This window comes from Amblyraja radiata, chromosome 20, assembly GCF_010909765.2.
Source record: "Amblyraja radiata isolate CabotCenter1 chromosome 20, sAmbRad1.1.pri, whole genome shotgun sequence".
Taxonomy (NCBI): domain Eukaryota; kingdom Metazoa; phylum Chordata; class Chondrichthyes; order Rajiformes; family Rajidae; genus Amblyraja; species Amblyraja radiata.
The window spans coordinates 3,029,633-3,056,453 of NC_045975.1; the positions used below are offsets into that span (position 1 = coordinate 3,029,633).

At 47.4% G+C, this 26,821-nt stretch overlaps 1 protein-coding gene across 2 annotated transcripts in view; it reads right to left on the reverse strand.

The window, feature by feature from the left end:
* luzp2 (leucine zipper protein 2) overlaps nt 1-26,821 on the reverse strand; it is a 185,933-nt gene that overhangs the window by 36,860 nt on the left and 122,252 nt on the right. For both annotated transcript variants that reach the window (XM_033038646.1, XM_033038645.1), the window contains exons 4-5: nt 15,108-15,189; nt 14,887-14,949 (exon numbers count right to left, since the gene is read on the reverse strand). In XM_033038646.1, coding sequence (XP_032894537.1) covers nt 14,887-14,949; nt 15,108-15,189 — 145 coding nt within the window. The remainder of the gene's footprint in view (nt 1-14,886; nt 14,950-15,107; nt 15,190-26,821) is intronic.

Consider the following 26,821-nt stretch of genomic DNA (forward strand, 5'->3'; position numbering starts at 1 on the left):
CTTTAAACCAATGTCCTTTTTGTTCTTGGTCGCCTACTCTAGGTAAAGGAATCTGTGCATTCATCCTACCTCCAACCCCCAAGCAGTTATCATTCTGTGCAATAATGATTTAGGATTATTAATGTGCAATTAGTGATGGCTCAGCGGTGGAGTTGCCACCTCACAGCGCCAGAGACCCGGGTTCCATCCTGCCCACTGGTGTTGTCGGGGTGGAGTTTGGGCTTTCTCCCTGTGACCGCGTGGATTTTCTCCGGCTTCCTCCCACCCTCCAGAGACGAACAAGTTTGTAATCTTGGTGGAACCAGTCTGTTACTGAAGGTGCTCCTCGGGTTGACCAGTGTGTCATGGAGGGGGTGAGCTGTATTGTCCAAGATGCTCCCCTCCAAGACCACCTCCCATGAATCCAACTCCAACTCTGCCCCCAGGACAGAGCCGGCCTTCCTGCTGAGTTTGTTAACGAATAGTCCGGACGCATTTGATCAGTTGCCTGAAGAAGGGTCTCGACCCAAAACGTCGCCTATTTCCTTCGCTCCATAGATGCTGCCTCACCCGCTGAGTTTCTCCAGCATTTTTGTCCACCTTAGATTTTCCAGCATCTGCAGTTCCTTCTTGAACATGTTTAGTTGCCTATTTGGTTTTGATAATTGTTGTCAAATTGTGAGTTGTCCCCAGTGTGTAGGATAGTGTTAGTGCGCGGAGATCGCTGGTCGGCGTGGACTCAGTGGGCCGAAGGGCCTGTTTCCACGCTGGATCTCAAAACTAAACCCACCATAAATTGAAACCTGTGCAGGAAGGAACTGCAGATGCTGGTTTACACCGAAGATGGGCACAAAATACTGGAGTAACTCAACGGGACAGGCAGCATCTCTGGAGAGAAGGAATGGGTGAGGTTTCATGTCAGAAGAAGGGTCTCGACCCGAAACCTCACCCATTCCTTCTCTCCAGAGATGCTGCCTGTGCCGCTGAGATGCTCCATTAATTTAATTCTGTAGCAAAGTACTGCAGATGAACTCTCTATTAATTAAAGTCTCACCATCCTCTGTAATCAGATGTTTTAAAACCCGTAGCACAGTTACAATGATCTAATTCTGATTATGTTCGGATGGCTGATGGCCATGAGACCCGCAATAAATCTTGTAGTTTAGTTTTGAAATTGACATTTATTCCAAGCCAATTACAAACTTGTACAATTCTTTTATACAAGTTTCGGCCCGAAACGTTGCCTATTTCCTTCGCTCCATAGTTGCTGCCTCACCCGCTGAGTTTCTCCAGCACTTTTGTCTACCTATAATTCTTTGGAGTGTGGGAGTAAAACGAAGGGATCGGAGAAAACCCACGCAGGTCACGGGGAGAACGTACAAACTCCGCACAGACAGCACCTGTAGTCGGGATCGAACCTGGGACTCTGACGCTGTGAGGCAGCAGCTCTACCGCTGCACCACCGTGCCGCTCTAGTAAAGAAGTTCTCCCATATTACGATACGATGTGATAGAACTTTATTTATCCCAGGAGGGAAACTGATCTGCCAACAGTCTTAAAAACACAACACACATGAAACGTGAAATTAAAGTGACGAGTGGAAAGGATTGGGGGGGTGCAAAGATTGGAGAGGGGAGGTGGTTAGGGGGGGTCAGTCTCGGTCTACCCCACAACAGAAGGGGGAGGAGTTGTACACTTTGATAGCCACAGGGAAGAAGGGTCTCCTGTGGCGTTCTGTGCTGCATCAGGTTGACCAGTGTGTCAGGGAGGGGGTGTAAGCTGTATTGTCCAGGATGCCCCACAGTTTGAGGAGCATCCTCCCCTCCAAGACCAACCTCCGGTGGATCCAACTCCAACTCCGCCCCCAACCAGCCGGCCTTCCTGATGAGTTTGTTAAAGAATAGTCTGGACACATTTGATTAGTTACCCAGTTGGTTCTGATAATATAGAAACATTGAAACATAGAAAATAGGTGCAGGAGTAGGCCATTCGGCCCTTCGAGCCTGCACTGCCATTCAATATGATCATGGATGATCATCCAACTCAGTATCGTGTACCTGCCTTCTCTCCTTTAACTAACGTATCTATAAATCATTGCACTTTATCTGCTTATTTATGTGTATATTGAACTGAAGTGTTCCGTATTTTAGTTTACAATATTCGGTTGTGCTGCAGCAAGCAAGAATTTAATTATCCTATCTGGGACACATGACAATAAACTCTCTTGGCTTGACTTGGAAAGATGCATTGAAATGTCTAGACAAAAGATATAGCCAGCAGTGTCAATAAAATACTGACATTTTCATGATAACTAATTATTTATCTGCCTTTAAAATATGATTCATAATTACCATTTGTTACAGATCGGTGCGGCCTTTCCAGAAAATCATATAATACTTAATTTTAACATTTAACACTTCAGAAATGCCAAGTATAAAGACCAATTAATACAAATATAGAAGGCTGTACAAAGATCCTGATAGAAATTTCCACGCATGTAACTAATGATAAAAGGCAGGGCCAACAGATAAATGACTGGCCCAACAATAACTTTGACCCCTAAATTAATTTTGAGGCACAAACCCATTGCAGTATCAGTTTCAACTTGTCACAGTTTAAGAATAAAGGGTCGGCCATTTAGGACTGAAATGAGGAAAAACGTTTTCACCCAGAGAGTTGTAAATCCGTGGAATTCTCTGCCACAGAAGGCAGTGGAGGCCAATTCACTGGATGTTTTCAAGAGAGAGTTAGATTTAGCTCTTGGGGCTAACGGAATCAAGGGATATGGGGAGGAAGCAGGAGCGGGGTACTGATTCTGGATGATCAGCCATGACCATATTGAATGGCGGTGCAGGCTCGAAGGGCCGAATGGCCTACTCCTGCACCTATTTTCGATGTTTCAATGCTTCTAAGTAAGGAGAGAGTGAGGTTTTGAAGTCCTTTGATAATGGATTGGTACGTCAAAAGCTGGTGGATTTGGTGGAAATGACTTTGCAAGGAGATCAACAAAGGCAGAGTTGGCCAATGTGTTCAGCGTTCCCGCACATTCCCGCATGAGTTGGCGCTGCCGATCTTCAGGTCGAGAGTCCGAGTTGTGCAGCTCATTCATAGGACAATGGAAAAGTGTGGACAATCGTGCAATTAATGAAAGGGGCAAGGAAGCGGAATACAACCCGGAATTAAACCAGAAAATGATAGAACTGCTGCAACCTGATCTGCTCACAGCTTTCAAATGATCATAAGGTCATAAATGATAGGAGTAGAATTAGGCCATTCAGCCCATCAAGTCTACTCCGAAACATCACCCATTCCTTCTCTCCAGAGATGCTGCCTGTCCTGCTGAGTTATAACCATATAACCATATAACAATTACAGCACGGAAACAGGCCATCTCGGCCCTACAAGTCCGTGCCGAACAACTTTTTTCCCTTAGTCCCACCTGCCTGCACTCATACCATAACCCTCCATTCCCTTCTCATCCATATGCCTATCCAATTTATTTTTAAATGATACCAACGAACCTGCCGCCACCACATCCAGTGGAAGCTCATTCCACACCGCTACCACTCTCTGAGTAAAGAAGTTCCCCCTCATGTTACCCCTAAACTTCTGTCCCTTAATTCTGAAGTCATGTCCTCTTGTTTGAATCTTCCCTATTCTCAAAGGGAAAAGCTTGATCACGTCAACTCTGTTTATCCCTCTCATCATTTTAAAGGCCTCTATCAAGTCCCCCCTTAACCTTCTGCGCTCCAGAGAATAAAGACCTAACTTATTCAACCTATCTCTGTAACTTAGTTGTTGAAACCCAGGCAACATTCTAGTAAATCTCCTCTGTACTCTCTCTATTTTGTTGCTTGGCATTTTGTGTCTAACTTCGGTTTAAACCAGCTTCTGCAGTTCCTTCCCAAACTGAACTGCAGCAGTTTTCCCAGACTCTTCTAGAGTTGCTCTCAAATTAATTCCCATTTCACCCGAGTGCAGAATCTTCCTTGAAGAAGTGAACTTGGTCTGTGTCATGAAAAGCAATAAAATGGAGCTTAAAATATATTTATGTGATATTGGAAGCTTGGTGGGGTTTAATCAATGCAGTTGAAAAGAGACGTTTCTGGGAATATTTTCAATCCTTCACCCGCTAATTGACTTTAAATGTTCGAACATGAATGTTAAAAGGGCATGCAACATCATTTGCCGGATATACTAGAGGTTTCACAATCAATTTCTGAGCAAAGTTAAAAACAGGAATGACATTCAAAAACCTTTAAATCATGCTTATTGCACCTTCATGTCAAAGGAATAGTTTAGTCTGGAGATTGATATGCAGCTGTAACGCTGAGATCATTAGTGTGAAGTGGGTGTAATGAACACAATTCTTGCAAATTCCGTTGTTTCACTGCTGACGATAGACACAAAAGGCTGGAGTAACTCAGCGGGTCAGGCAGCATCTGTGGAGAACGTGGATAGGTGACGTTTCACAGAGTGCTGGAGTAACTCAGCGGGTCAGGCAGCATCTGTGGAGAACATGGATAGGTGACGTTTCACAGAGTGCTGGAGTAACTCAGCGGGGCAGGCAGCATCTGTGGAGAACATGGATAGGTGACGTTTCACAGAGTGCTGGAGTAACTCAGCGGGTCAGGCAGCATCTGTGGAGAACATGGATAGGTGACGTTTCACAGAGTGCTGGAGTAACTCAGCGGGTCAGGCAGCATCTGTGGAGAACATGGATAGGTGACGTTTCACAGAGTGCTGGAGTAACTCAGCGGGTCAGGCAGCATCTGTGGAGAACATGGATAGGTGATGTTTCACAGAGTGCTGGAGTAACTCAGTGGGTCAGGCAGCATCTGTGGAGAACATGGATAGGTGACGTTTCGGGCCTGTAGTTTAGAAGGTTGAGGGGGGACCCCATTGAAACTTACAGGTTAATGAAAGGCCTGGATAGAGTGGATGTGGAGAGGATGTTTCCACTGGTGGGAGAGTCTAGGACCAGAGGTCACAGCCTCAGAATTAAAGGGCGCTCTTTTAGAAAGGAGGTGAGGAGGAACTTCTTCGATCAGAGGGTAGTTAATCTGTGGAACTCATGTGGAGGCCAAGTCAGTGGATATTTTTAAGGCAGAGATAGACAAATTCTTGATTAGAACGGGTGTCAAGGGTTATGGGGAGAAGGCAGGAAAATGGGATTAGGAGGCGGAGATCAGCCACGATTGAATGGCGGAGTGGATTCGATGGGCCGACATCAAGTCCTGGAACTTGTGACCCTTTTTTTGTTGTAAAACTGGCAGTTCCTTGTTTCAGCGACATGTTTTGGTGGCTGGGTGCAGCTTACTCCGTCCTAAAGTAGCTGGGACACAAATGACTTTGTGTTGAGATGACCTGTCCGTTGATCCCATTCCAAAAGTCCCCGTGATTTCTCATTTCCTGACCACGGATGAACGGCAGGTCGGTATACATGCAGCAGCACAGCTGCCGAGAATGTTTATCGCGAGTGGCCTATGACCTGGGCATGTGCAGACGGAATACCGAACTCCTGTTATTAAAACCTGTCTGAGATCTGGAGCCGAAGGAACATCGGTTGGGTCAGAAAGATAGAAATCTGACTGTGGTCATCGATAGTAAATCTACTTCAAAGTTCTGTCTCCAGATACACATCTACACATCTCCAGATATCTATTTTTGCTCATTCGTACAAAATCAAAGATGCAGAGGTCAGTGCACCCAGTGTATGACAGTCTGAAGTACGCTAGAAGCAGAATTCATCATGCATTTAGTTTTGTTTTGCTTCAGTTTAGTTTATTGTCACGTGTACCGAGGTCAAATCACTGGATGTTTTCAAGAGTCAGATTTAGCTCTGAGGGCAAATGGAATCAAGGGATATGGGGAGAAAGCAGGAACGGGGTACTGATTGTGGATGATCAACCATGACCATATTGAATGGCGGTGCTGGCTCAAAGGGCCGAATGACCTACTCCTGCACCTGTTTTCTATGTTTCTACGTTTCAACATGAACAATAAAAGTATTAAATAGGATGCATCCGAATCGGACGCATTTAAATACCTCTGCATATCTCCCATTATTGAAATATCTGAGAATCGCAATATGCTGTAAATGTTGCAGGTGGATATATATTGAATGTCTTACAGTACAGTGTATCGCAGGCGGTCCCGGTGGCGCAGCGGTAGAGTTGCTGCCTTACAGCGAATGCAGCGCCGGAGACCCAGGTTCGATCCTGACTACGGGTGCTGTCTGTACGGAGTTTGTACGTTCTCCCTGTGACCTGCGTGGGTTTTCTCCGAGAACTTCGGTTTCCTCCCACACTCCAAAGACGTACAGGTTTGTAGGTTAATTGGCTTGGTATAAATGTAAAAATTGTCCCTAGTGGGTATAGGATAGAGTTAGTGTGCGGGGATCACTGGTCGGCGCGGACCTGGTGGGCCAAAAGGGACTGTTTCCGCGCTGTATCTCTGAACTAAACTAAATAACTTTCTCTGACTTCTCGGCCTCATTTAAGCACAAAACTGTACTTGGACAGTTCCTGAACACATACTTCTAAAACATGATGGAAGTAGAAAATGACCACCTTGTGTTGTGTGTTATTAGGATGGCAATGGATTCCACAGATTCCCCACCCTCTTGATCCTGTTAAGAACTAAATATCTATCAAAGCACTAAGTGCTGGAGGAACTCAGCGGGCCAGGCAACATCTATGGAGGGAATGGGTAGATGACACTTCGAGTCAGGACCCTTCTTCAGTCTGAAACGTCAGCGATCCATTCCCTCCACAGATGCTGCCTGACCGAATAGTGAAAGGCCTGGATAGAGTGGATATAGAGAGGATGCTTCACACAGAGAGTTGTGAGTCTGTGGAATTCTCTGCCTCAGAGGGCGCTGGAGGCCGGTTCCCTGGATACTTTCAAGAGAGAGCTAGAGAGGGCTCTTAAAGATAGCAGAGTGAAAGGAAATAGGGGAGAAGGCAGGAACGGGGTACTGATTGGGGTGATCAGCCATGATCACAGTGAATGGCGGTGCTGATTTGAAGGGCCGAATGGCCTTCTCCGGCATCTATTGCCTATTGTTTCCACTAGTGGGAGAGTCCAGGACTAGAGGTCACAGCCTCAGAATTAAAGGACGTTCCTTTAGGAAGGAGATGAGGAGGAATTTCCTTAGCCATAGGGTGGTGAATCTGTGGAATTCTTTGCCACAGAAGGCTGTGGAGGCCAAGTCAGTGGATATTTTAAGGCAGAGATAGATAGATTCTTGATTAGTACAGGTGTCAGGTGATATGGGAGAAGGCAGGAGAATGGGGTTAGGTGGGATAGATAGATCAGCCATGATTGAATGGTGGAGTAGACTTGGTGGGCCGAATGGCCTAATTCTGCTCCTATCACTTATTACCTTATGACCTGACATGCTGAGTTACTCCAGCACTTTTTTTTGCTTTGCACAAGATTCCAGCACCTGCAGTTCCTTTTGTCCCAAAAAATATATTAGTGTAATCTTCAATACATTCAGCGACAGAGCTTCCAAAGCCCCTTTGGTGGTGAATTCACTTCCCGCTGAGCGAACATATTCCTTCTCAGCATTCAGTTTCAGGAGGACGGACCCCTTTGAAGGTAAATTCAAAGCTTGTATCCCAGTGGGATTTGTGATCAAAATCTTGTCAAACTCAATAACTTCTGTCTTCTAATCAACTCTGCAGAGTCTTGAGTCAAATTAATCTGGTGGACTTCATAGCTGGCTCCCGACTGATGCTGCAGCGTTCCAGACTGCCATCGTCAAGTCAACATTAATTGAACGATCACGTTTTGAAGGCGTATTGTACAGACACCGGAATCCTGACAGCGAGAGACCGCTCTGTCATGGGACGACAGATGGCACAATGGGCTAAGTGTTCGGCTGGCAACCGGAAGGTAGCCGGTTCGAATCCCGCTTGGAGTGCATACTGTCGTTGTGTCCTTGGGCAAGACACTTCACCCACCTTTGCCTGTGTGTGAATGTGTGTGAGTGATTGGTGGTGGTCGGAGGGGCCGTAGGCGCAGATTGGCAGCCACGCTTCCGTCAGTCTGCCCCAGGGCAGCTGTGGCTACAGAAGTAGCTTACCACCACCGAGTGTGACTGAGGAGTGAATGAATAATGCGATGTAAAGCGCCTTGAGTATTAGAAAGGCGCTATATAAATCCCATCCATTATTATTATTACTTGGACGATCCATCTGTTCATAAAGGCCCCCCGCTTTGGAAAGCTCTCTCTGATCGTGGTATCTTTCCGTGTCGTCACATCATTCGCATGATTACCAGATGAGGTTGTTGGCGGTCGAGGGCGTTGGAGATCGTGTTGATCAAAGGAAACTAAGGACTTGGCGTGCAGGGGTGACCGTCTGGAGTGAAGGGGGAACAAAGGCAGACCCTATGTGGGGGGGAATGGCCGGGAGAGAGGGGGGGGGCAACGGGGGGTGCGGGATCATTTGTAACTTTGTCGGTGCCCTTTATGTGGCTCCTCTTAGCATACCTTGTGTAGGCAAAACAAAGACTAACACTTGGACTTGTCACGTGGGGCAATAAAGTATTCATTTCAATTCCATTCAATTCATCTCAGTTGGTTTTAGTTTTAGTTTTAGACATACAGCGTGGAAACAGGCCTTTCGGCCCACTGAGTCCACGCCGACCAGCGATCACCCCGTACACTATTTCTATCCAACACTCACGAGGGACACAAAAATGCTGGAGAAACTGAGCGGGTGCAGCAGCATCTATGGAGCGAAGGAAATAGGCAACGTTTCGGGCCGAAACCCGGAAGGAAATAGGTAACGTTTCGGGCCGAAACCCGGAAGGAAATAGGCAACGTTTCGGGCCGAAACCCGGAAGGAAATAGGCAACGTTTCGGGCCGAAACCCGGAAGGAAATAGGCAACGTTTCGGGCCGAAACCCGGAAGGAAATAGGCAACGTTTCGGGCCGAAACCCGGAAGGAAATAGGCAAAGTTTCGGGCTGAAACCCTGAAGGAAATAGGCAATGTTTCGGGCCGAAACCCTGAAGGAAATAGGCAACGTTTCGGGCCGAAAACCCGGAAGGAAATAGGCAACGTTTCGGGCCCAAACCCGGAAGGGTTTCGGCCCGAAACGTTTCCTATTTCCTTCGCTCCATAGATGCTGCTGCACCCGCTGAGTTTCTCCAGCATTTTTGTGTACCTTCGATTTTCCAGCATCTGCAGTTCCACGCAGGTCACGGGGAGAACGTGCACACTCCGTGCAGACAGCGCCCTAAGTTATGGTCGAGCCCGGGTCTATGGTGCTGTGAGGCAGCAACTCTACCGCTGCACCACCGCGCGCACCCATTGAAGGTTTGCTGTTCTCAATCTTATCATCTAAGGAGATGAAATACTGTAGGCAGCCAAAACTCAAAAAGAACTGCATCAAACAAGAACAAAGAGAAATTGTTTTCTCTTTGAAGGAATCTCTAAAATCACACAACAGCCAGCGGAGCTTTTGAAGTCATTCTGCTGTTGTGGGGGGGGGGGGGGGGGGGGGGGGGTGCTGGGAGTGAAGAATTTGATCGAAAACCTGTGGGTTTAAGGTAAGGGGGGAAAGATTTAATAAGAACCTGAGGGGTTATTTTTCATTGGTGGGTGTATGGAATGAGCTGCTGGAGGAGGTGGTTGAGGCAGGGATTATCGCAAAGTTTGTAACATTTGGACAGGTACATGGATAGGACAGGATTAGAGGGATATGGGTCAAACGCAGGCTGGCGGGACTAGTGTAGATGGGAGATGATGGCCGATGTGAGCTAGTTGGGCCGAAGGGCCTGTTTCCATGCTGTAAGACTCTAGTGAGACTTCTTAGTTTAGTTTAGTTTAGAGATACAGCGCGGAAACAGGACCTTCGGCCCCACCGACCAGCGATCCCCGCACACTAACTCTATCCCACACACACTAGAGACAATTTACATTTACAACAAGCCACTTAACCCTCAAACCTGTACGTCGTTGGAGTGTGGGAGGAAACCGGAGCACCCGGAGAAAACCCACGCAGTCACAGGGAGAACGTACAAACTCCGTACAGACAGCACCTGTAGGCAGGATCGAACCCGTGTCTCTGGCGCTGTGAGGCAGCAACTCTACCGCTGCGCCACCGTGCCACCACTCTATATACTAATCCAAAAAAAGTGAAGGCCAAGTTGATTAAACTGTTAAAGAATACATATTTTATCAATTCAGGGGTTTAGATGCAACATTAACGTCGTGAACAGCTGCTTAGTCTTGTTATTACTTCCTTGCTTCATTATGTAGTTCATCCTGGGAATTATAATGTGCAATTTTCACTGGATACACAAACTAGTAAAGGTTACTGAATAGATGGTAATTCTTTGAGAAACTTTGAGAAACTTTGAGAATCAGAGATTGGGCAAAGAAGCTATTTTAAGTTTGCTTCCAGGAGGACATTAACGAATAACAGACATCTGTAGTTCATCTTATAACCATATAACCATATAACAATTACAGCACAGAAACAGGCCATCTCGGCCCTTCTAGTCCGTGCCGAACACTTACTCTCACCTAGTCCCATCTACCCGCACTCAGACCATAACCCTCCATTCCTTTCCCGTCCATATACCTATCCAATTTATTTTTAAATGATAAAATCGAACCTGCCTCCACCACTTCCACTGGAAGCTACCACTCTCTGAGTAAAGAAGTTCCCCCTCATGTTACCCCTAAACCTTTGTCCCTTAATTCTCAAATCATGTCCTCTTGTTTGAATCTTCCCTACTCTCAATGGAAAAAGCTTATCCACGTCAACTCTGTCTATCCCTCTCATCATTTTAAAGACCTCTATCAAGTCCCCCCTTAACCTTCTGCGCTCCAAAGAATAAAGACCTAACTTGTTCAACCTGAGTCCTGAAGATTTTAGTTTAGTTTAGAGATACAGCTCGGAAACGCTGAGTCCGCGCCGACCAGCGATCCCTTACACCGACACTAACACTATCCTACACACACTACGGGCAATTTTACATTATACTGAGCCAATTAACCCACAAACCTATGCTTCTTTGAAGTGTGGGAGGAAACCGAAGATCTCGGAGAAAATCCGCGCAGGTCACGGGGAGAACGTGCAAACTCCGTACAGACAGCACCCGTAGTCGGGATTGAACCCGGGTCTCTGGCGCTGTGAGGCAGCAACTCTACCGCTGCGCCACCGTGCACCCCTTTCTAGAATGAATAGATGCTTCATGTCCAGGATATATCTTTAGTAAACCTATGCCCCTGTCCCACTTAGGGAACCTGAACGGAAACCTCTGGAGACTTTGCGCCCCACCCAAGGATTCCGTGGGGTTCCCGGAGGTTCCCCGAGGTTTTTGTCAGTCTCCCTACCTGCTCCCACTACCTGCAACCTCCGGCAACCACCTGCAACCTCCGAGAACCGCACGGAAACCTTGGGTGGGGCGCAAAGTCTCCAGAGGTTTCCGTTCAAGTTTCCTAAGTGGGACAGGGGCATTAAGCAGTCAACTAAATTGCAGTTTCACTGGCAGGCCCCCTCAGCAAACATTGCTAATGGTTTATTAATTATCAAGAGCATGCTGACCGGTTGCATTGTGGCTTGGTTCGGCAACTTGAGCGCCCTGGAGAGGAAAAGACTACAAAAAGTAGTAAACACTGCCCAGTCCATCATCGGCTCTGACCTTCCTTCCATCGAGGGGATTTATCGCAGTCGCTGCCTCAAAAAGGCTGGCAGTATCATCAAAGACCCACAACATCCTGGCCACACACTCATATCCCTGCTACCTTCAGGTAGAAGGTACAGGAGCCTGAAGACTGCAACGACCAGGTTCAGGAATGGCTACTTCCCCACAGCCATCAGGCTATTAAACCTGGCTCAGACAAAACTCTGATTATTAATAACCCATTTTCTGTTATTTGCACTTTATCAGTTTATTTATTCATGTGTGTATATATTTATATTATGGTATATGGACACACTGATCTGTTTTGTAGTAAATGCCTACTATGTTCTGTGTGCTGAAGCAAAGCAAGAATTTCATTGTCCTATACAGGGACACATGACAATAAACTCACTTGAACTTGAAGAGTAATCTACCAGGTGCGTAGACCCTAGGAGAAAATATCATCAGCAACTTGTCCTGGATCACCCATATTGAAGCAATGGCCAAGAAAGAAGACCAGCGCCTCTACTTCCTTAGAAGACTTCATAGGCTCGGCATGTCCCAAAGAAGTCTCACCAACTTCTACAGATGTGCCATGGAAAGCATTTTATCAGTATGCATCACAGCTCGGTTTGGGAACTGCTCCACCCAATTCCGCAAGAAATTGCAGAGAATTGTGGACGCAGCCCAGACCATCACACAAACCAGCCTCCCTTCCATTGACTCCATCTACACCTCACGCTGCCTCGGCAAGTCCAGCAGCATCATCAAGGACCAGTCTCACCCCGGCCACTCCCTCTTCTCCCCTCTCCCACCGGGCAAGAGGTACAGAAGTGTCAAAACGCTCACCTCCAGATTCGATTACCGATGAGGTGGATGGTAGGTCAGGGCCGCTCTCTAGTTGTGGTAGGATGGTTCAGTCGCCTGATAACAGCTGGGAAGAAACTATCCCTGAATCTGGAGATGTGCACTTTCACCTTCAGCAACAGACTGGTTCCACCAAGATGCAGCACAGAACGCCACAGGAGATCCTTCTTCCCTGTGGCTATCAAACTGTACAACTCCTCCCCCTTCTGTCGTGGGGTAGACTGAGACTGACTCCCCCCCCTCACCCCAATCTTTGCACACCCCCAATCCTTTCCACTCGGCACTTTAATTTCATGTTTCATGTGTGCTGTGTTTTCTGACTGTTGGCTGACCAGTTTCCCTCCTGGGATAAATAAAGCTCTATCGTATCTTATTGTATTTATTTATCCTGTCAGCTCACATAGTCATCGGGTGATACAGTGGGGAAACAGGCCTGTCAGCCCTATTGCACTTTAGCTGTTTATTTATGTGTATATTGAACGGAACTGTTCTGTACTTACGCTTACAATACTCTGTTGTGCTGCAGCAAGCAAGAATTTCATTGTCCTATCTGGGACACATGGCAATAAATTCTCTTGACTTGACTAGCCCACACCGACCAACACGCCCCATCTACACTAGTCCCACCTGCATGCGTTTGGCCCATATCCCTCTAAACCTGTCCTATCCCTTGCACCTGCTTCTACATAAATGGCTATAATGTACTGATTTGCTGTGAATCAAAATATCAACAATTTCATTCCATATTGAAGTACACTATATATTCACTTCCTATAAAGATGTAGACCAATCTATCCTGATCTAAACCTTCTGGCTTTGCATTCTTAAACTTTCTTTCAATTTTCAAAATCCTTCCTGATCCTTTTAGCTGGTTTTGAAAACTGTCAGCTTCAGATGCATAATATCTGGTTTTAGACTCATACAGAACGACTAAAGGTTGAGTCCAAATAAAGTGATCAATTATATCTGTAAATGTCCTTTTTTTTTGATACCTCTAGCGTTTAGACGTGCAGCGTGGAAACAGGCCCTTCAGCCCACCGAGTCCACGCCGACCAGCGATCACCCGTTCACACTAGTTCCATGCTATCCCACGTTCTCACCCACTCCCTACACACTAGGGACAATTTGCAATTAACCTGCAAACCCGCACGTCTTTGGGATGTGGGAGGAAACCGGAGCACCCGGAGGAAACCCACACGGTCTCAGGGACAAAGTGCAAACTCCACACAGACAGCACCCGGGCACAGGATCGAACCCGGGTCTCTGCCGCTGTGAGCTGGCGGCTCGACCAGCTGCGACACTGTGCCACTCAAACACCAAAACTCCAAACGGTAGAGTTGCTGCCTCACAGCGCCAGAGTACCGGGTTCGATCCTGACTACGGGTGCTATCTGTACAGAGTTTGACAATAGACAATAGACAATAGGTGCATTTGAGCCAGCACCGCCATTCAATGTGATCATGGCTGATCATCCCCAATCAGTACCCCGTTCCTGCCTTCTCCCCATATCCCCTGACTCCGCTATCTTTAAGAGCTCATTCTAGCTCTCTCTTGAAAGTATCCAGAGAACCGACCTCCACCGCCCTCTGAGGCAGAGAATTCCACAGACTCACCACTCTCTGTGAGAAAAAGTGTTTCCTCGTCTCCGTTCTAAATGGCTTACCCCTTATTCTTAAACTGTGGCCCATGGTTCTGGACTCCCCCAACATCGGGAACATGTTTCCTGCCTCTAGCGTGTCCAAACCCTTAATAATCTTATATGTTTCAATAAGATCCCCTCTCATCCATCTAAACTCCAGAGTGTACAAGCCCAGCCGCTCCATTCTCACAGCATATGACAGTCCCGCCATCCCGGGAATTAACCTTGTAAACCTACGCTGCACTCTCTCAATAGCAAGAATGTTCTTCCTCTCGCCAGCTGATGATCAGTAAAGCCTTTGTTGGTTTACCTAACCTATTGTGAGTTGTCAATAGACAATAGACAATAGACAATAGGTGCAGGAGTAGGCCATTCGGCCCTTCGAACCAGCACGGCCATTCAATGTGATCATGGCTGATCATCCCCAATCAGTACCCCGTTCCTGCCTTCTCCCCATATCCCCTGACTCCGCTATTTTTAAGAGCCCTATCTAGCTCTCTCTTGAAAGCATCCAGAGAACTGTTTTAAGAAATGAACCTTAATACTGGGTGTGTTACCACCGGTTTTGTTTTGTGAGTATTATTTTGTATCGTGATTGAACAAGTTATTTTTGATTTAACAAAAAAAAAACTGAAATGTTGCCTGGTGAAATTCTACACTCAGACTTGGCAGTTTTGACAATTTCCTTCCCTGCTCCTGAAGGATTTTGTTCGCATCCCCGGCAAGTCATGCAAAGCTGTGCGCAGTTCTTACCTCTTGCTGTAAATCTTTTATCAGCTTGCTCTTCCTTTCCACCTCAGACTTTAAGAAGTTGATCTGTAACGGCAGCAGACCTGAGATGTTAAATTGGAGATCTCCCACTCACGCAACACTGCAAAGACGGAGTGTTTTGTTGCAGCGGCCAGCAGTATTTCTTACGCTTTCAGTGCCGTAGTCAGAAATTAAACATGCGCATTATGTCTGTGACTTCTTACCCCAGCCTGCTGCTTCTCTGCTTTCAACGTGGCCTCGTTGATCTCCTTCTCAAGGGCCTCCTGGAGAGATTTCATTTCATCTCTGATTGAAAAGAAAAAATTGATGCCTCAGTATTCTGCCTGCGCTGTGAAAAGTCTCAGAGACACAATCGCTTCTTTGCATATCCCCGCTACAGCACCGCGTTTATCTGCTAGAACCGCTCAAAGCTGCAGGTCGGTAAATAGAGAATAGGTGCAGGGGTCGGCCATTCAGCCTTCGAGCCAGCACCACCATTCAATAGGATCATAGAAACATAGAAAATAGGTGCAGGAGGAGACCATTCGGCCCTTCGAGCCAGCACCACCATTCATTGTGATCATGGCTGATCGTCCCCATGGCTGATCGACCCGTGCCTGCCTTCTCCCCATATCCCTTGATTCCTTTAGCCCTGAAGAGCTAAATCTCCAATTATTGTTATTACACGGCGGGTAGAGCTGCTGCCTCACAGCGCCAGGGACCCCGGTCCGATCCCGACCTCGGCCTCTGTGTGTGTGTGTGTGTGTGTGTGTGTGTGTGTGTGTGTGCGCGCGCGCGCGCGCGTGTGTGTGTGTGTGTGTGTGTGTGTGTGTGTGTGTGTGTGTGTGTGTGTGTGTGTGTGTGTGTGTGTGTGTCAAGTCAAGTCAAGTTTATTTGTCACATGTGTAGTGAAATGAAAGTGGCAATGCTCGTGTATGTGTGTGTGTGTGTGTGTGTGTGTGTGTGAGTGTGTGTGTGTGCGTGTGTGTGCGTGTGTGTGTGTGTGCGTGTGTGTGTGAGTGTGTGTGTGTCATGTCAAGTCAAGTTTATTTGTCACATACACATACGAGATGTGTAGTGAAATGAAAGTGGCAATGCTCGTGTGTGTGTGTGTGTATGTGCGTGTGTGTATGTGCGTGCGTGCATGTGCGTGTGTGCGTGTGTGCGTGTGTGTGTGTGTTTGCACGTTCTCCCTGTGACCGCGTGGGTTTCCTCCCACATCCCAAAGACGTGCGGGTTTGTAGGTTAATCGGCCCCTCTGTAAATTGCCCCCTAGTGTGTAGAGAGTGGATGAGAAAGTGGGATAGCATAGGACTAGCATGTGGACAGGATGGGCTGAAGGACCTGTTTCCATGCTGTATCTCTAAACAAAGTGCTTGACTGTATTCTAAATCTTGCCATATGCTTCATGCTCTCTCATGGAGTTTGGCCGGAAGCTTATGGCGTTTTTGACTGTTTCACCAAGTTGGCAATGCTAAGATTTGCAGCAAAGATGTCTGCAGGGCTGAAGCTGATGTTCTCCCATACAAGGCATGGTCTCAGCCCCAGATAGACACACAATGCTGGAGTAACTCAGCGGGACAGGCAGCATCTCCAGAGAGAAGGAATGGGTGACGTTTCGGGTCGAGACCCTTTTTCGGACCGATGTCGGGGAGTGGGCGGGACAGAGATAGTATGCAGGTGGAGACAGTCAGACGGGTGGGAGAACCAGGAAATGGGAGGGGATGGAGAGAGAGGGAAAGCAAGGGCTATTTGAAGTTAGAGAAGTCAATGTTCATTGGGCTGTAAGCTGCCCAAGCGAAATATGAGGTGCTGCTCCTCCAATTTGCGCTGGGCCTCACTCTGACAGTGGAGGAGGTCAGTGTGGGAATGGGAGGGGGAGGTTGAAGATTGTCCAACTGATCCCCACATGCGACATCGTTGAAGCTGCTAATCAGAAGAAACGTCGGGACTTTTTTGTCCAAATTTATGCCCCAGCGCATTTATTCACCACAATTTACTGATGGGAAGACTGAGAGAGATTGCAGTGGATGCCTGTGGAGTAACAAGTACTCTGTGGAGTAAAACATGACATACAGCCACAGGGAGAACTACAAAAACGTTAATAAACACTTGAGATAGTAAAGCCCCTGTCCCACTTTCACCACCTAATTCACAACTTCTGCCGTACTCGTACTCGCAGCATGGTCGTCACAAGGTCGTAGGTAGGTCGTAGGAGGCCGTGATGCTGGTCGTAGGTACTCGTGGCATCAAGTAGGTCGGGGCGTTTTTTCTAGCATGATGAAATGTAAAAAAGGTCGTGAATTAGTTCGTGAAAGTGGGACAGGCCCTTATGTATGAGCTAGGATCCAGAATTTGAGAAGATTAAAGGTATAGGTTGGAGGAGCAGCGAGGGACATTTGAAAATAAGTTTAGTTTAGTTTATGGGAGACAAAAATGCTGGCGTAACTCAGCGGGTGAGGCAGCATCTATGGAGCGAAGGAAATAGACAACGTTTCGGGTCGAGACCCTTCTTTAGTTTAGTTTATTGTCACGTGTACTGAGGTACAGTGAAGCCTAAAGCGAATTTACCGCCGACAGAAACGTTGACAGTAAACAAAAGTTCTCAAACGACACAGAAAGGGGTGGGATAATGGGCAGAGGGCTCGGGGCGAATACAGTAGAGAATTGAGATTAATTTTGGATTGCTTGATGCAAGAGTTGGCACCAACATAACAGGCTGAATGGCTTGATTTGTGCTTTAAATCTCTATAACCCGAAGAAGAAAGTGCATAGAAAATGAGTGCAGTGTGTTTGATGTGAGAAATATTAAAGAGGAATCTATTTGGCTTACTGCCCACTGACTGTGTACTGCCTGGTGTTCTGGATATTGGATAAGTGTGCAGGAAGGAACTGCAGATGCTGGTTTAAACTGAAGATAGACACATCGAGGTGGAGTAACTTAGCGGGACCGGCAGCATGCATAAGTCCGCATGTTACTCTACAGTGTGCATGTTTACTCTACAGAATCAGACTCAGAATCAAATTTTATTCGCCAAGTATGTTTTGCAACATACGAGGAATTTCACTGGCCAGGTCAGTCATACAATTAAAAGCAACAGATCGCTCAAAAACACATTTTAACATGAACATCCACCACAGTGACACCTACACATTCCTCACTGTGATGGAAGGCGAAATAAAGTTCATGTCTCTCCCTTTGTTCTTCCTCGGTCGTGGGGGCCTCGAGCCCCCGTTGAAGGGACGGTCTTAACTCCCGTAGCCGGCGGCGTTCAGGCCCTCCGCGTCGAGGCGATCTGCTCCTGCATCGGGGGGGACGTCAGCTCCCGTGCGCCGGGCGATCGAACCTCGTGTCGGGGCTGGTCGAACCTTCTGTGGCGTTGGAGCTCCCGACTCGGCCTCTCCCGAGACTGCGAGCCCTTGATGGTAAGTCCGCAGGCCGCGGTGGGAGCGATCCCAGGCAAGGGATCCGCTCCGATGTTAAGTCCGCGCCCCGCGGTGGGGCTCACGACAGTCCGAGGAGGCCTCCAGCTCCAGCGATGGTCGGCCGCAGAGCCCGGAGAATGTGATCCGAAAATTGATCACATCTCCGGGAAGGTAAGGACTTGAAAAAAAGTTTCCCCCGATCCCCTCCCCCACCCTCCCCCCACATAAAACAAATCGAAGAACATAAAAACAAACATGTTACTCTACAGTGCACATGTTACTCTACAGGCATGCACTGCAGGCTCTCTGAGTCTTCCCATCGTTAAACAGTGGTAAACAAATGTACGGGACACACTGTAGGCGCAGCGGTAGATTTGTTGCCTTACAGCGCTAGCAGCGACGGAGACCCCGGTTCAATCCCAACTACGGGTGCTGTCTGTACGGAGTTTGCACGGAGTTTGTACGTTCTCCCCATGACATGCGTTTGTTTTCTCCGAGATCTTTGGTTTCCTCCCACACTCCAAAGACGTACAGGTTTGTAGGTTAATGGAAGGTAGACACAAAATACTGGAGTAACTCAGCGGGACAGGCAGCGTCTCTGGAGAGAAGAAATGGGTGCCGTTTCGGGTCGAGACCCTTCTTTGGGGTAATTGGCTTGGTGTATGTGAAAATTGTCCCTGGTGTGTGTGGGGTAGTGTTAATATGCGGGGATCATGGATCGGCATGGACTCGGTGGGTCGAAGGGCCTGGTTCCGCACTGTATCTCTAAACTCAACATAAATTTGGAAGAAAATGTCCCTAACCTTTTTCCGATGGGCAGCTGCAAGAGGCACGGAGCGATGGAGGACACCAACAACATCGCCAGGCCAGGCCGGCCCCAGCAACTCCCGCCCTATGCCGTCACCATGACAACGGGCCTACGCAGCCAAGTTAAGACCCTACACTTTAACAACTTTGGACTTGAAGCGTACAAGATGGCAGCGGAAACATGGTGACATACAAAGTGTGGTTGATGTATCGAACGAGCTGCCAGAGGAGGTGGTTGAGGCTGGGACTATCCTGATGTTGAAGAAACAGTTAGACAGGTACATGGGTTGGACAGGTCTGGAGGGATATGGACCACCTGCGAGTCACGGCGCCAGGCGGAAGGGGGCTTTGCCCGAGCCAGATGCTTGCCCCTTTACCGCGGTCACGTCCGAGCCTGGGTGGTGTTAGACAAGGACATAGTTGTACAGTAGTTATTTAGCATATTTGTAACATAATGTAGTTGTTTGGAAATTCATGCCCCTGTCCCCCTTTTATAGGCGACTACAGGTGACTAGGCTGTCACCACATGGTCGCTGGGGTGTCGCCTGTACGGTCGTGAGTCGGCTCCTCAGTCGCCCAAAGAGTCGTAGCGTCTTTCTGGTCGCCGCTGGATTTTGAAATGTTCAAAACTTTTCTGTGACATTCGACGACAGTGGGTTTGACGCCAATGAGCGTAGCTTGACTTCTCCTGACGTGGGCGCTGTCGTAGGTTGTCGCCGGTGCTGACCGGTGAATTCCATTGGCGACTACTTACGTCAACCGGCCACAGGTACCGGCGACTGAATTGTCGTACCTTGTCGTAGCTTGTGGCGGGTGGACGTAGGTGTGGTCGTAGGTGGACGTCCTAATGGGTCGTCGGTTGTCGGTAGCTTGCCGTAGCTTGACGTCGACTCGGTGGTAGGTTGTTGTAGACATTGTTGTAGTGGAGGGTCCGGTCCCCGTTTTATCGCCGACCTGCTACGGCTGTGACAGTCCCCGGCAGTCGCCGAAAAAAATTGCCGAAGTGGGACAGGCCCATCAGTGTCTGAATAATTTGGTGATTTGGTAATATAATAATAATAATGGATGGGATTTACATAGCGCCTTTCTAATACTCAAGGCGCTTTACATCGCATTATTCATTCACTCCTCAGTCACACTCGGTGGTGGTAAGCTACTTCTGTAGCCACAGCTGCCCTGGGGCAGACTGATGGAAGCTTGGCTGCCAATCTGCGCCTACGGCCCCTCCGACCACTACCATTCACTCACACACATTCACACACATTCACACACAGGCAAAGGTGGGTGAAGTGTCTTGCCCAAGGACACAACGACAGTATGCACTCCAAGCGGGATTCGAACCGGCTACCTTCCGGTTGCCAGCCGAACACTTAGCCCATTGTGCCATCTGTCGTCCCATGGTGGTAGGTGTGTCACCATGGTTTTATTTTGTATCATGATCCTAATTAAATAAATTATTTTTAATACTTACACTCTTACATTCATCTCCTCCCGCCTTGACTACTGCAACTCCCTCTACACTGGCATCAGCCAATCATCCCAGTCCCACCTGCAATTGGTCCAAAACGCCGCAGCGAGACTTCGGACGGGTACCCGTAAAAGGGGCCACATCACCCCAATTCTGGCCTCTCTGCACTGGCACCCAGTACGGTACAGAATCAACTTCAAGCTCCTCTTATTCGTATACAAAGCCCTTAACGGGCTTCCCCCCCCCCACCCTCCATATCAAAAATCTTCTAACCCACCATTCTACCTCCAGGTCCCTCAGGTCGGCCGACTTGGGGCTTCTGACCATCCCGCGGTCCAGGTATAAGCTCAGGGGTGACCACGCTTTTGCGGTTGCAGCTCCTAGACTGTGGAACAGCATCCCTCTCCCCATCAGAACTTCCCCCTCCATCAACTCCTTTAACTCGAGGCTCAAAACCTATTTCTACGCCCTAGTGTTTTTGATGCCCTCTGAGTTTATGTATGTATTGTTAGGTCTGTGTACCATTGTCTGTGTACCATTGTAAGTAGCACATTAGACCCAGCGCTGATATACAGCACTTTGGTCAACGTGAGTTGTTTTTAAATGTGCTATACAAATAAAATTGATTGATTGATAGATGTGTAAGGTTTTACTGAACTGCATGCAGTGAGGGATTTTCACTCTACCTAGATACATGTTAATAATCAAGTAGCATTGAACCCGTGGGTAAGTGGATGATATCTCTTGTGCCCATTTGAGATTCTTTATGTCTAATGAAGTCTGCTTCAGAGTTATACATATCACATATGTGTCATCAAATAAAATGTGTCTCGTTTATTCAAGGACACTTCACAATCTATCTCTGGAGTTTTCTACAAAATATTATTCCCAGCCTCGAGAGCAGATCGTTACGTGAGAACTTTGTAAAAGGGGAAGCAAGGAACTGCATATGCTGGTTTAGAAAAAAGACACAAAGTGCTGGAGTATCTCAGTTGGATGGGCGGCATCTTTGGAGAGCGAGGATGGGTGATGTTTCGGGTCGAGACTCTTCTTCAGACCCGGAGAAGGGTCGCAATCCAAAACACCGTCTAACCATGTTCTCCAGAGATAAGAGCCATAGTGTCATAGTGTGATACAGTGTGGAAACAGGCCCTTTGGCCCAACTTGCCCACACTGGCCAACGTGTCCCAGCTACACTAGTCCCACTTGCCTGCGGTTGGCCCATATCCCTCCAAACCTGTCCTATCCATCCATCCACGGGACGACAGATGGCACAATGGGCTAAGTGTTCGGCAGGCAACCGGAAGGTAGCCGGTTCGAATCCCGCTTGGAGTGCATACTGTCGTTGTGTCCTTGGGCAAGACACTTCACCCACCTTTGCCTGTGTGTGAATGTGTGTGAGTGATTGGTGGTGGTCGGAGGGGCCGTAGGCGCAGATTGGCAGCCACGCTTCCGTCAGTCTGCCCCAGGGCAGCTGTGGCTACAGAAGTAGCTTACCACCACCGAGTGTGACTGAGGAGTGAATGAATAATGCGATGTAAAGCGCCTTGAGTATTAGAAAGGCGCTATATAAATCCCATCCATTATTATTATTACCTGTCTAACTGTTTCTTAAACGTTGGGATAGTCCCAGCCTCAACTACCTCCTCTGGCAGCTTGTTCCATACACCCACCACCTGACCTGCTGAGTTACTCCAGCAATTTAAAGAGATGATGGCTCTACATTCACAATTATTGTTCGTATTGTTCAATAACACGCAGAACGCATGTTAAACGCATTTACTCCTCAGTGACAAAGACTAGAATAACCAGTCATGGCTTCCCTACTGGCCTGGAATTAAAGACCAGGGATTGCTTCTGTAGCAAATTGCCAATCAGAGTAACTGCAAATATCTCATAGCAATTTAGCCAATGTCCTGCAAAGTCTTGTCCGACCGACACAGGTTCAAAATCATACACTGATATCAGTTAGTAATAGGGCTCTTAACGATAGTGGAGTCGGGATATGTGGAGAAGGCAGGAACGGGGTACTGATTGGGGATGATCAGCCATGATCACATTGAATGGTGGTGCTGGCTCGAAGGGCCGAATGGCCTACTCCTGCACCTATTGTCTATTGTAATCTGTCTGAATGTTTACCATTCTAATTAATAAGGGGCAGCGGTAGAGTTGCTGCCTCAGCACCAGAGACCCAAGTTCGATCCTGATCCCGAGCTGTACTGAATTTGTACCTTCTCCCTGTGACCCGCGTGGGTTTTCTCCGGGCGCTCTGGTTTCCGCTCACATTCCAAAGACGTGCAGGTTTGAAGGTTGATTGGCTTCTGTAAATTCCCCTCAGTGCGTGGAAGAAAACTAGGGTGATCACAGTTTTAGATGGTCCCTAGTGTGTGTAGGATAGTGTAAGTGTGCGGGGATCGCTGGTCGGAGCGGACTCGGTGGGCTGAAGGGCCTGTTACCGTGCTGTATCTATCAAACAAACTAAAAGATTTCAGTCTGAAGAAGGGTCTCGGCCCAAAATGTCACCTATTCCTTCGCTCCACGGATGGATCAGAAGAAAGACTGGATAGACTCGGCTTGTACTCGCTGGAATTTAGAAGATTGAGGGGGGATCTTATAGAAACACAAAATTCTTAAGGGGTTGGACAGGCTGGATGCAGGAAGATTGTTCCCGATGTTGGGGAAGTCCAGAACAAGGGGTCACAGTTTAAGGATAAAGGGGAAATCTTTTAGGACCGAGATGAGGAAAACACTTTTCACACAGAGAGCGGTGAATCTGTGGAATTCTCTGCCACAGAATGTAGTTGAGGCCACAGTTCATTTGCTGTATTTACAAGGGAGTTAGATGCGGCCCTTGTGGCTAAAGGGATCAGGGGGTATGGAGAGAAGGCAGGTACGGGATACTGAGTTGGATGATCAGCCATGATCATATTGAATGGCGGTGCAGGCTCGAAGGGCCGAATGGCCTCTACTCCTGCACCTATTCTCTATGTTTCTATGTTTCTATGCTGCCTCACCCGCTAAGTTTCTCCAGCTACCTTTAAAAGATTTCCTCAGTTTGTGAAGATGTTCAAGAAGCTGATGCATTTGACTTGGGTAGGCAGCTGTTCCTCCGCACTGCTGTCTGAAACTGCCGCTCAGGTCTTGGGGAATAAGTTGTCTTTTGTTCCTGAAGGTGACTTAATGGAAATGTTAGTGCTTCTGCCTACTGTGAAGGTTTGACGAGTAAATTCTGCATCCCAGCTGCCTAATTGGAATTCTGCCATCCTTCGGTAATCTAACTTTATTTAGCCGTAGAGAAAACTGAAGGGGCGGGGGGGGGGGAGAGAATGCAGAAATGCCAACGAGCTCTGGTGCATCAGAAGATGACATTTAATGTTCCCTGCTGAACATTCGAGGGAAACAGATATCCAGTGAATTGTTTGTAGAACAATGATTGTGGAAAACTTACTTCGCATGGGGTTGGCTAGGAAACTACAGTCCATTGCCGGCAGTTAGTGACTTCTACTTAAGGGAGAAGCATACTGATGTAAAGGGCAAAGCAGTGCTGAACATACTAATGCCTGGTAGTCCCAGGGTGGCATGGTGGCACAGCGTTAGAGTTGCTGCCTCAGCGCCAGAGACCCCGGTTCGATCCTGACTACGGGTTGTGTCAATAGAAAATTGGCTATCGACAATAGGTGTAGGAGTAGGCCATTAGGCCCTTCGAGCCAGCAACGCCATTCAATGCGATCATGACTGATCATCCCCAATCTGTACCCCGTTCCTGCCTTCTCTCCATATCCCTTAACTCCGCTATCTCTATCTAACTCTCTCTTAAAAGCATCCAGAGAATTAGCCTCCACCGCCCTCTGAGGCGGATAATTCCACACACTCACAACTCTCTGTGTGGAGTTTGTATGTTCTCCCTGTGATTGGATAAGAGAGAAGTATTTTAGGACCGAGATGAGAAAATCATTTTTCACACAGAGAGTGGTGAATCTGTGGAATTCTCTGTCACAGAAGGTAGTTGAGGCCAGTTCATTGGCTATATTTAAGAGGGAGTTAGATGTGGCCTTTGTGGCTAAAGGGATCAGGGGGTATGGAGAGAAGGCAGGGATGGGATACTGAGTTGGATGATCAGCCATGATCATATTGAATGGCGGTGCAGGCTCGAAGGGCCGAATGGCCTACTCCTGCACCTATTTTCTATGTTTCTATGTTTCTAGACACACAGCACCACACTCATGGGGGCTAACCAGTCAGTGGAAAGACTACACATGATTACAAATAAACCCGTCCACAGTGTACAGATACAGAATAAAGAGAATAATGTATAGTGTAAGATAAAGTCCAGTACAGTTCGATTAAAGATGGGTGCGAGAGTCTCCAATGAGATAGATGGGAGGTCAGGACCACACTCTAGTTGGTGAGAAGATAGTTCAGTTGTTTGAGAACAGCTGGGAAGAAACTGTCCCTGAATCTGGAGGTGTGCGTTGTCTAACTTTTCTTCCTACACTCTGGAATCACCAACACTTGGACGGAACGGGCAACCGATTCCCAAACCGCACAGGTGTTTGTTACTGTTTATGATCAATATTCAGTTTCAAATCTATTGCATGGTACATAAATTCTTAAGTTAAGTGATCGATTTTTTATCCTTCTCAAATCTATATTTTTCTCTCCTCAGACGTGCTGCTTGACTCGTTGACTATTATCTGCACATTTCATCATTGGTGACCCTCAGACTATCATTGATTGGAGTTTGCCTGCACTAAACGTTATTCCATTATCATGTATCTATACACTGTGAATGGCCCGTTCTGAGTTGGGATGGAAAGGCTGGCTTGAAGGAGGATATTTCCCCCGTGAGATTCGCTGAAACCAGTGTGTTTAGTTTCAGAATAACTCAGGACAGAGATGAGGAGGAAATGTCTTCTTTCAAGAAGTCCAAACATTGTTGAAATTCTCCACCCAGAAGGTTGGAGCTAAAAATCATTGAGTATCTTCAAGGTGGAGACTGATAAACGCAGATGCTGGCTCTTAAAGATAGCGGAGTCAGGGGATATGGGGAGAAGGCAGGAACGGGGTACTGATTGGGGATGATCAGCCATGATCACATTGAATGGCAGTGCTGGCTCGAAGGGCCGAATGGCCTACTCCTGCACTTATTGTCTGTTGTCTGCTGCTCCACTGAATTTCCGTCAGGATTAAACCTTCACTCTAGATTTTTCTCTTGAAAGCATCCAGAGAACCGGCCTCCACTGCCCTCTGAGGCAGAGAATTCCACAGACTCACCACTCTCTGTGAGAAAAAGTGTTTCCTCATCTCCGTTCTAAATTGCGCGGTTGAAAGTGACCTGGAGCGGGGCCTTACATCGCCCGGCGCGGCTTTAAATGGCCGCGGACTTGCTAGCGCCCGCTGGGGGCTCCAACATCAAGACCCGGAGCAGGGCCTTACATCGCCCGGCACGGCTTTAAGTGGCCGCGGACTTGCTAGCGCACGCCGGGGGCTTTGACTTTGACATTGGGAGAAGAATGGAGAGCAGGGGAGAGACAAGACTTTTCCTTCCATCACAGTGAGGAGGAGATTCACTGTGATGGATGTTTGTGTAAATTGTGTTGGTGTGTGTCTTGCTTCTTTTCTTGTATGCCTGCAGAAACCAAATTTCGTTTGAACCTCATGTGAGGTTCAAATGACAAATAAATGGTATTGTATTGTAAACGAGAGGACAACGTTCTATTTGATCTGATTTGATTGTGCAGCCCAGTTGCAATCTCCCACACCCAGAATAACGTTTAGCGCAAGGTAAAGCCAGCAAAGTCCGATCAAGGATAGTCCGGGGGTCACCGAGGGTCACCAATGAGGTAGACACTAGTTCAGAACTGCTCTCTGGTTGTGGTGGGATGATTATCCCCCTAATTCAACCACACCAACAAATCGTTAGTACTAAGTTTATTAGACTATTTAATGAGTTCTCTGAGGATGTATTTCGATTAGAAGCCATATTTATGCACAGAACACGCCTTACTGACAAGGTTACTATTACAGAATTGAAAGCCTTGAGGCCTTTCCAGCACCAGAGCTTGGTTTATGAATATTAAGTTCTTAAGGCTTAGTTTAATATGGACGCCTAACGATATGAAATCTACAATTCAAGATGTAAGCTCAAATCCAATATTTTAATTACCTACTTTTGTCTGCTGAAGTACCGCTCAAGTTACACTGTTTATTTATTTGCTAAAAAAATGTATGGATTTT